Source organism: Crocodylus porosus, unplaced genomic scaffold (genome assembly GCF_001723895.1).
Source record: "Crocodylus porosus isolate Cpor-Errol unplaced genomic scaffold, CroPor_comp1, whole genome shotgun sequence".
Lineage (NCBI taxonomy): Eukaryota > Metazoa > Chordata > Crocodylia > Crocodylidae > Crocodylus > Crocodylus porosus.
The window spans coordinates 6,629,626-6,640,576 of record NW_017728947.1 but is presented as its reverse complement, the minus strand read 5'-3'; the positions used below and the strand labels follow the sequence as shown (position 1 = coordinate 6,640,576).

At 44.7% G+C, this 10,951-nt stretch overlaps 1 protein-coding gene across 2 annotated transcripts in view; it reads left to right on the top strand.

Annotated features, from left to right (window-relative positions):
* Positions 1-1,465: 1,465 nt before the first annotated feature.
* CARS (cysteinyl-tRNA synthetase) overlaps positions 1,466-10,951 on the top strand; it is a 56,147-nt gene continuing 46,661 nt past the window's right edge. The window contains exons 1-2 of one of the 2 annotated variants that reach the window (XM_019551999.1): positions 1,466-1,605; positions 8,316-8,561. In XM_019551999.1, the coding sequence (XP_019407544.1) occupies positions 1,581-1,605; positions 8,316-8,561 (271 nt within the window). In that variant the 5' untranslated portion in view covers positions 1,466-1,580. The remainder of the gene's footprint in view (positions 1,606-8,315; positions 8,562-10,951) is intronic. The other variant, XM_019552000.1, reaches the window with a different exon arrangement.

Below are 10,951 nucleotides of genomic sequence, written 5' to 3'. Positions count from 1 at the left end.
ACTCAGTCCTGTGGTTTCAACTAAAACAACACAAAAACAGGCAACAGCTCTTAAAGAAATCTCCCACACTGGGCTTATACCATCCTGTAAGCTTTACTCCTACTTTGGGCTCTCCTCTTCTTGCTGTCATGGTCCTTTCCTTTTGGGACTGCATGCTCTGTTCCTGGAAGGTTTTGATTCACCATCTGCCACAGAACCTAGTTTAAAGCCTGCTAACTAGACTGGCCAAACAATACCCAAAGATGCTCTTTCCCATTCTTGTCAGATGAATTCCATCTCTTGATAGCGGTCCTCCTCCCAAGAACATCTGCCCATTGTCATCAGAGCCTTCACGTCAACACCACCATCTCAGCCCTTCTAGTATACAATGGTCTCTGCTTGCACACCATAGGAAGAATCAATGAGAATACCACTTGTGCTCTAAACCCCTTAATCCTCCTGCCAAGAGCTTCATAGTCACTCTAATCTACTTGGTGTCATTCCTGGAAGTGTCAGTGCCTACATGGACAAGAAGGAAATGGTAGTGGTCCTGCTTTGGTACTCTGTGACATTGTCAGTTCAAGCTCCAGGCAAGCAGCACACCTCCTGGGCCCCCAAATTTGGATGACAAAGTAGTGCCTCTGTTCCCCACAGAAGGGAATCACCAGCCACACCACTCTTCTCTTCCTTCTTGGTGCATTGGTCCTAGAGGCCCTGTCTTTAGGGCCTTGAACTTCCTGCTCTCTAGGCTGCTGCTTCCTCTGCCTCTTCCTCAGCAGTTCCACTGCAGAGTGCTGAAAAGCAGTTGCTGACTTCAAACCACTCCTCTTGAATTCTGGGGGCCCTCTTTCATCAAGTAGTTACATGCTGCCATTTCTCCACATTGCCCTTTGGCCTCTCCAGTACTAGGTTCCGTTTGTGTCTCCTTTGCTCCCTCGAGAACATCTCTGCTGTAAGGAGAAAAAAAGAGGGGTGGGGAAGGGAGAAAGGACATGCCACATGAACCTGCATACCAAGCACCTGCACCAGGGCCCTTGCCTAAGCGTACACACACATGCATAGAGTCTCCTGCTCCTTGGCTCCCCCCGGGACAAATTCCCTAAGCAAACTCCCTCTCTGTTTGCTGCCCTCGGTTCTCTGCTCTTACCATTTGCTAGTGGCTGTCTAGCGCAGCTCCACAGCTCAATTACCTAAACCAACCCCACTCAGAGCAAGCCCGGTCACTTAACTACTCCAGAAGGAAGGAGTCACACACCATGGGGGAAGGACCCCAAAAACATATACCAGACACCAGGCAAACACTCCAGCCGTGAACGACACATGCCCGGAGAGGCTGGCAGGGTACGGCGAAGCATCACCCCTACCCCCCCACCGCAACTGTAAGCTTCGCCCACGCTGCGCCGGGCAGAGGGAGGAGTCCGCGTTGCGCATGCGCGCCCGCCTCGCTTGTAGCCGCCTAGCGATGTGGTCCCGATGGTCTCCCCCGTTGCCTGGTTACGCTCCCCGGCACGCACCGGAAGTAGCGTGATGGGGTGAAACGTCGCTTCCGGGTGCGCTGTTGCATCAGACTGAAGGCAACCCTGACGGGAGGAGTGGAGAGGATGGCTGGTGCCGGCGGGGAGCACAGTGAGTGCCGGCTCACGGGCGGGTGCGGCCCCTTTAAGGCCGCTCGGGTCGGTGGGGGAGGGGCGTGGGCCCAGTCCAGTCCGTCATAGCCCCCTGCCGTGATGTCACCCACTCTTGTGTTGTGATGCCGTGATGTCAGAGCGGTGCCCGATGACGTCACGATGCGCCAGCCCCTGGTCTCGTGCTGTGGCAGGTGTCGCAGCATCCTCAGCTGCGGGGGGTGTCTCTGCACCCTTCATGGAGCAGTGGAGCACTGTGTAGCGCCGCACATGGCTCCTTGGCCCTTGGGGAGGCCGTCCTGGTGTGAGCCAGGTTGTTGAGAACTGTCCATGTTGTGGTGGTGTGGGTGTGGGACCCAGGAGGACCTGTCTGCATGGGCGCCTCTGTCTGCGCCTCGGAAGTGCCCGGAGAAAGGACCCTGGCAGTGGGATGTGACAATTGGGTGTTTAGCTCTGCACAGTACATTAGACAGGGCTCTGTTCCCTCTTCTGCAGGACCCAGTTTATCTTCTGTGAGGGTCACTGGCTCTGCTGCTCTCCAGCACTATATAAGTAACCAGTACTGAGACACAAAGGCTTGTCGATGACCAGGGCTATGGAGTCAATGCAATGTTTAGATTTCAAACGCATGAGTGTTAGGGTGCCCAGCTGTCAGTTGTGCCTTAAACTATGCCAGTATTACAGAAGGCTAGAAAAGATGACATCAGTTACTTTCCTTCTTGTTCACCAAAGGTAGCATGTCTACAAGGAGCAGGTTTTTACTGATGGGCTCCACAAGTTTTAAGAATTAGTGCAGAACTGGGTCAAAGGCACAGGTTTGGCACACTTGGCTGTGTTCAGCATTTTATTGTTGTTAGGGGCTGGAAGGGACCTTACAGATCTTCTGGTTCAGCTTCCCCCGCCCCGCACTTGGCAGGAAAGACTGCTGGGATCAGATGACAAAGGGACTGAATGACAATCTGCAATCCAGGTCCTCTACTCTACATAGTAGTTTTATCCAAATTAATAGATAGAAACATTGTTTTTGTTCTGTGAACAACTAGTCTCCACCCTTTGTACCACAGTTCCGGGATTGTGTTAATTCCTAAGACTCTGGGAAGCAGGGCTAACTAAAAGTGAAACTGCCAGCAGTGGAACTAGGAAATATCAGGCTGCTAACACTGAGGAAAGGTCAGATTTAGTATATAGAAATAGATTGAAAAATTGTGAGACTTTTTAAAAAGATATTTTGCATCTCTTGACAACTACTGTCCAATGTTTGTTTACCTGAAAGAAGTAGCTTTCGTTGGGCAACTTAATTACTGTCAGTGGATCATTCCAATCAGATGACTTAACATCCTGTGTTGCACAGCATGCCTGTGACATTGCTGTTGTTCACCTATTGAGCAGAATCCACTGTCATGTTGAATTAGATCAGGTTGTTTGAGTTTTTCCAGTGCCAACATTATTCCACTAGAGAATTAGGTTTTTAAAAATGTGAATCAAATTTGAAGTTTTTTATCGTTGTTCTGGCAAGGTTCTTTGGGTAGATGTGATATATTTTATTAGACCGAGTTGGAAGAAAGTTCTTGGCAAGCTCTCGGGCGCAGTCACCCTTCTTCTCTGCTGGTATGAGACACCAAGGAATGAGAGAAGCTAAAAATGTCACAGGATGCCAGTGAGAATGTAAACAGGTAGAAATTAGAAAGACAAAAAGGCAAAGCAGGTAAGGGAGGGGGAAGAAAGCAGGGGATGGGGGGAAGACCAAAGGGAGACATTACAGTGATAGAATACAAGGTAGAACAAAGTGGTTGTTCTTATTTTTTGGTAATGTTTATTATTTAGTTCAAATCTGAGGTGATTTCTGAAGCAGGGGGAAGAAAGTTTATGAGACATGGCAGTGTCTTCATCAGTATACTGCCCTTCTGACATTCCTTGATCTTTCTAAACAGTCATCAAAGTGTAATGACTGGGTATGTCTACAGTGCAATCCCTGCTATGAATTCTATATAGTGTAGACCGGCCCAGGATAACTTTACATAGTCTGCTCCACTTACATTCATATTGGATAGGTGTATGCTTTGCTTCAATTTGTTCAAGCTAGTTTGCATCATCACTGAACCTCACATAGAGGTGAGAGACTCTTTAACAGCTAAGACCTGCCTGCCCAGAAGAATTTTCCTGTGAAATCCTATGAAATACGAACTTTCATTTCTACTTGGGAGAACTTTTACAATCTTTTTTCTAGTGCCTGATAAAGGGAGTTTGTGCCTGAAAGCTTGCAATTAATTTTTTTTTTTTTTTGAAAAATCTCATTGGTCTAATAAAAGATATCACCTCTCCCACGAGCCCAGATTGATTGGCTTAACTGCATTACACCAGTCCTGGTCTTCCACCTATTTCTTACACTATAACAAACATTTATCTGCATGGTGGTTAAAATTATGTAGATCTTTCAAATTCATTACCTCTTGCTGTCCCATTCTACATTATACTGCTTTAAATACGGATTGATGATCCTGATTCAGAGCCATCAATGTCAAGGCTTCTGAAGCACCTTGATGGGACCTGTCAATTAAAGGCATCCTGAGAAACAAGATTGTGAGCCTTAAGGAGAGATGAAAAAGTGTGGGTTGCTTCAGTAGCTAAAGAGCTTTATTTGCACTGTATAGGGAAGCGCTTCCCAAACTATTTTCCAATATGACCCTATTTTAACACTTGAAATTTCATACAACCCCAAAAGCCAACCAAAGCAAAATAACAATCAAGCAACATATTAACTAACGATAAATGTGTCATTATTAAAAGTTTGAATATTGTATGACAACATATAGAACAGCATATACATATGTCAGTCTATTTTAAAGATGTTTTGTTGCTTCTTCAGAGACAGTCAAGGCCTTCTTAAACTGCACTTGTTTCCATGAAAGATTCTCTTTTCAGTGCTGAAAAAATGACCGTGGTTTCCTGAGGTATTCCTTGTGAACACTTTCCAGGTGTTGTTTAAGCTTATTTGTACAGCTTCATGCTTTCGCTAAACAGCATGTTGAAACATAGATATTTAGGTCTTTCTTCAGTCTTGTCAAAAACTCTTGTGAAGCCATACTCAAGGAAAGCCTCATTGTATTTGCAAACTCATTTCTTATTTTCTTGTTTCTCATTTGCAGCCAAGTCAGTGGGTCACTGCTTGAGGAGGCTGCTCTGTGTAAAAAAATTGTCCATGGTGTTATTGGTAACAATTTACCATTAATTATCACTGACTCTCACTTTCACAAGTTGTGTACGTGTGGGGGGTTCTGTTGAAAGGCATTTCTCACTTTGCCAGCAGATGTAACCAGAACAAAACTGCAAACCCTAGAAATCAATACTCAGAACATGTGAGCAGGTCATATCAGTAACAGAGATCGCATAGCGATATGATTGGTGGAGATCTGTTGGGCTCTCTTCCAACTGTAAGCGCAGTTTGCTTGTGCGTATGTTGTCACGTTTTGTCCTTGCTTTGCATTACCATAACTTGAAGTCTGAAAGCTTAAATGTAATTTTATTTATTGCAACCCTGTCCACTGAAGTTGTAGCCCTATTTATATGTACTGTATGCAGTGTGGTCACAGTGGAGTGACTGCAATTAAGACATAGCCAGTTTCATTACAATTGTAGTTTGTGTTGAATTTGGGCTGAATTTGAACCAGCGAGCACACGGTAAAAGAGTATTTCCTGTTACTAGTCCTCATAGTCATCTAATTTCACTTATAAGTTATACTTTAAATATACCAATATACCCCTCTTACTAACAGGGATAATGCCAAATCATATCTTTTCAAAGATTTAATTTATATCTCTATAGCCCTCCATAGCTCTGTTAGCTGTTACATATACTGGTGCAGGGTAATGAGTGCTGAACTTGAAAAGCAGCATTTGCTTCTGCTCCTTCAGAGGAATGCATGTGCTTTTGTGTTGGCTGACAACTTCTGTGTAATTATACAACTTCCTTTTCAAAATGATTTCAGTGTGTGGATGAAGAATTTCATTACTCAGACCTCCCAAATCTCATTTAAGTATTAAAGTGATTTGTTAATAAAAGGTTTGTGACTGTAGTAAGGCTTGCCCAGAAGAGCATTTCCTTCCTTAGCAAATACCTTGTAAAATGAGTTCTTCTTATAAGAAGCATATTTTTCCTTAATCTTTTCAAGGTATGCTATGCATGAGCAGTCCAGCTGGCCATTCAGAATCGCAAAATAGATCTGCTAGCTTAAATCTCATAATAATGAAATACCCGTTCCAAATTTGTGAGTGTCTATTTCTATCAGTGACAAAAATAAAGATTGAAATACGTACAAACCTAAAATCTGTAGAGTGAAATTCATTTTATGGGTCAAATATTAATCTCATGTGAACTACATGTTAATTTGTTTCTTTCTATTCCTTATTTACCAAGAATAACAACTTTATTGATTTACATTGGTGGGAGGTTTTTTTAGACTTCTCATTAATCTAAGCATTTGACTTGCTATATTTATTTGAATCCAAGAGGGTTCCCTGCCCCATTCAACATGGGTGGAGGAAGACATCTTGTCTTAGATTTGAGTATGGCCCAGGGCAAAGTGGCTGCTGTGGCTTTGGCCACTCTGACTCCAACCTGGGGAAAATTGTTTGGTATAGGAAGGGGAGAAGAGGAGCAAACGCGGGGGGATTTGTGTGGTGGCAGAGAAGCTGCTGCAGGGCTGGAGCTGCCATCACCACTGCTGCCTAGCCACTACTTTGTGCTCTGGGCTGAAGCTGGAATCAGAGCTGCTGCATAAGGTAAACCATTAGGAGTGGGGCAAGTGGCAAGGGGGCAGGCTCGGGGAGAGGCAAGTGGCAGTTGTATCAGGCACCAGGGAAGACAAGTGGTCAGGGGATCAGGCACCCAAGGGGAAGAGAGGGAGCAGGGAATACTCTGCTTCCCCCACTGCTGCTGCTTTCCCTGCTGCATTGGTGCAGGGGACGAATTTATGACAGCCCTCCAAGAATTATGCTATATGTGGAAAATTATAACAATCTTCCATGTATAGAATCTAACTATTGGGAGGTCATCTTAAATTTGAAGTGGTCTTAGTTTTGGGTAAATACAGTATTTAAGTATACAAAGGAACTGGCATGACTTTAGACTTTTCTCATGCTGATTTGATTAATTTTGCTGAACTTTAATATTTCCCATCATTTGCTCGCAATTATGTTTTAAAGGGTCAAATAAAACTAAAATTGGTCTCTACTGGTATTTGTATGTCATTTTGTATTTCCATGTTCTCTGGGAGGAGGCAGGTTGTAAGCAAAAGTCCTTTCAGTATTACACCTATTAATTGACATAATTGACTAATATATCATTCTTTTTTTCCTTTGTGTTTCAAATGAAAGCAAGGGAAGGAATCACAGGCAGTCTGTGGGGACTGTCAAGCAATAGAATTATTCCGTTACATTTAAACAGTCATTTATTTCCCTTTGGGAAATAGGCTACTCTGAAAAATCAGTCTCAACCAGTAATGCTTGCACATATTTAGGGGGGAAAAAGTTCTATTTCTGCAAAATACCTGTGTGCTTTTGCATTTATTGTTTCCTCCCTCCCCCGCTCCCGAAACTGTTATGCTCTGACAATAGATTTAATGTTTAGAAACCAGCAACATAGAACAAGATTAATATATTGCCTCAGAAGTTTAAAAAAACATGGTTCACTGGGATTTGAAAGCAGGAACATTCTAATCTTGACACTACTTTATTGTGTTAGTTAATGATCAAAATATTGTATGAACATGGAAAGGATGGAACCCTGAACTGTTTATAGAAAAAGTTAATGCTATATGCTAATGTTATATGCACAGATTCCATAACTTCCATAACCTGCAGTGCTGTATACATGGTACCTTATAATTAGTCTTAGCACTTGCAAGTGTCATAAAACTCTTTTCCTTGGAAGATGGCGTGCTTTTTAGAAATAAATGGATACTTGGTACTTGTAAAGCTCATGTCTGCTTTGTATATACAGAACTGTGAAGTCAGAGAATCAAAGAAGGGGTATGCATCTCTTCTGTCCATTAGTGCAACTATTCGTAAGAATACCTATTGCAAATAGGCACCCTATAGAATATGTAAACCATAGAGACCATAGAGATTATAGCTTCACCACTGTAAGATAAGCATTCTGCAGCAATCAGAGGGAAAGTGGATATCAAACAAGGATCATACACACAGACTCCAGTCCTGCAAAGATTAATGCACATACTTAACTTCATATGCTGTGAATAATCCCATTATACTTAATAGCCATGGTGCATGATGCTAAGTCATGTAAGTCTTTGCAGGGCCAGAATTTCTTTGCTAAGAGAGAATAATACTGATTAGGCCCAGTAAGGATGGAAGATTCTTTACAACTGCTAATAAATTGTCCTTTCTCCCCCATGGAAAAGAGCAAGTTCTGTACCTTACCATAGTTCCCTTGCAGTGATTTTTTTTTTCTCCCCAGAAATTTATCATGGGGGAAAATAGCCCTTATAGTAGCTTCTAACAGTTTTTTATGAATGTTTGTTACATCGGATCAACTATTTTTTAAAATATTTTTCCTCAAGTTTGCTGTCTATTTATAGTGGAAACCTAGAAGGGGAATAAAGTAATTAAAATTATTAGTTTGGGGAAAATCTATTTGGTCATACAATACCTTTCTTTTATTTTAATTCTTATTCTGTACCTCTGTCTTTACAGCTTTCAACTACAGTTTTATTCTGAGCATTAGTGAAGAGGAAGCCAGGGTGAAGGCTTTGCACGAGTACCTCAGCACTCGTAGTTATATCCAGGGGTTCACTTTTTCACATGCAGATGTGGAAGTATTCCGAAAAATTTCAGGCCCACCAGTGGACCAGTATTTCCATGTTGTCCGGTGGTACAGGCACATAGAAGCAATCTATGATGGCAGCAACGACAATATTGAGTCTTGTAAACTTCAAACAAGTGAGTAATGACATAGAATTGGTGGACAGGTTACAGATGAGTAGGTATTTTATTTATTGATTGCCAAAAACTTTAATAAGTGCCTCTGTCATACTCTGGGTACTTTTACACAATTTAAAAACTTATAGTATCAAAACACTATTCAAAATATATATGGCAGACTATACACACCTCCATTAATCAGCCCACCAGCAAGCATAAAATGAACACTGACCCTCTTCAGCCTTGAATTCCTAACAAAGAAAGGGCTAATTTGTTCCAAAAGTCCAAAAATCTAACAAATTTGGTTGCTGATGGAACAAGGAAGGAATCAAGCCCCAAACCAGTGGGTCCTCACAGAGAACATTTTGCCAGCATTTCCCATTATGTCTGTACCAGGGGAAATGGTTGGTTCTTCTGAGAACAACTATGACAATATAATAGTGAATAGAGAGGTTGTCTTCTGTGTAACTAGATCAGAAATGCTTAGGGCTTAAAAGGTAAAACCAGCATTTTGAACTCCACCTGGCAGTCCACAGCCCTTAGTTTAATAGGTCTAGTACTGTAGTACTTGTGATATGAGCTTCTGACATGAGGCTTCATTTAAAAAGATACCGTATTCATTCTGCACAGTTTCCAGATATTCTCAGGGTGTAGTTCCAGGGTGAGTACATTTCAGTAATCTGTCTTCAGCGACAAAAGCCATGAATAACTGTAGCAAGGTCCATGTCTGGAAAACATAGCCTCATTTGCCAAATTCAAGTATGATAAAAAGAAATATGATGTCTTCACTGTGCTTATGGAATCCTACCATATAGCTTCTTAGCAAATCTCATAGTGGCCTTATAGCAATATAGAACAAAAGGAGGAACAGATTGGAACCCTTCATCACTCAGCATGAAAAGGCCCTGGAATTGACAGCAATTGTCTATCAGTACACTACCTATAAAAAGGAGTTAAAGCATTTCAGACTAATTGCATCCACTTCAGGTAGACACTTTCAGATGTGCTATTACCTTATTTAGTCTAATCCAAGACAGGGTTTTTTCCCATCAGTCAATGGGGAAAGACTACTCATTTTGGATTTGAGTACCAGTGATCCAGCTCTGCCCCAGTCCTGACCTTGGCCTGGGGATGCAACTGGGGCTGCTGCTGCCATTGCTGCTTGGAGCCATGCAGTCAGCAGTAATTTGGTGTATGCAGATCAGGGGCAGGGAGAGGGTCCAGGATGAGAGACAGAGGGTTTGGGATTGGTAGGGGATGGGCAGCAGCACAGGTAGGGTGGTCAGGGTTCTGGCAGGGGATGGAGCAGCAGCTTGAGTGGGAGATGGAGGACACCCCCCAGATCTGTACCTGGGGTAGGCACAGACTGAGGCTGCTGTCCAGGGTGGGGCTTGGGGCCACAATGCGTGGCTGCAGTGCCCCAGTCAGAAGCAGGATGGGGCTGCAGGTGGCTTGTGAGGGGGAAGGCCAGCTTCCCACTGCCACGTGCAGTCCCAAGGATCAGGGAGGACCCGTGTCCCCTAGATCTATACCGGGGCAGATGTAGGCTGTGGGCTCAAGCTCCTGCCATGCTTCCCTCCTCCAGGGCTTCCAGAGCCTGGCAGGCACGACCCGGCGCAGCTGGGGAAAGCGGGGCTTCCTCACCACTTCTTGGCCCCCCGCTACTGCAGCAATGCATCTCCTGCATGCAGGACTGCACTGAGGGCAGCAGAGTGGGGCTGTGCCCCTCAAAGCATTGGCACGAGCAGGGGGCGCACTGCCAGGGCAGTGTGGGACAAGGAACGATGAGTTTTTTTGTGGGGCTTCTCCGCTTCCTGCAGGACTAGGTTGTGGGAGGGGAGCAGAATGACAGGGAACAGTGGCAAGCAGCCGCAGACCCATTGTGCCCTGCTGCCCTGCTTCCCTCCCCTGCGACCTGACATGGTTGGGAACAGTGGGGCTGCTCAGGGATCTCCTAGTTGCTGCTCACCCCATGCTGCCCCGGCGACACTCATCCTGCGCATGGGACTACACTGAGGGAAGTGGCAGCAGGCATGGGAGGCACATCTCCAGGACAGCAGGGGGGCAAGGAGATCCCCACGCAGCCCTGCTGTTCGTAGCCGTACCGAGTTGTACCTGTGGGGCCGCAGAGGCCCCGTGGGAGGGAAGCAAGGTGGGAGCTCAAGCCCACAGCTTGCCCCACACACAGATCTGGAGCACATGGGTCCCACCTGACAGTGAAAGACATGGAGTGCCTGGCCAGATGCATATGGACTGCGAGCAACACTCTGGGCTCTTAAGGGAAACTGCACATGGAGGCACTGAGCCTGGTCAGGCCAATGGCACTGCTGGCAGTCCATGTGCTGCCAGCTGGGCACTCCACGTGGTTCACCAACACCTCCCTGCTCCCTCAGCCCCCAACCAGCTTC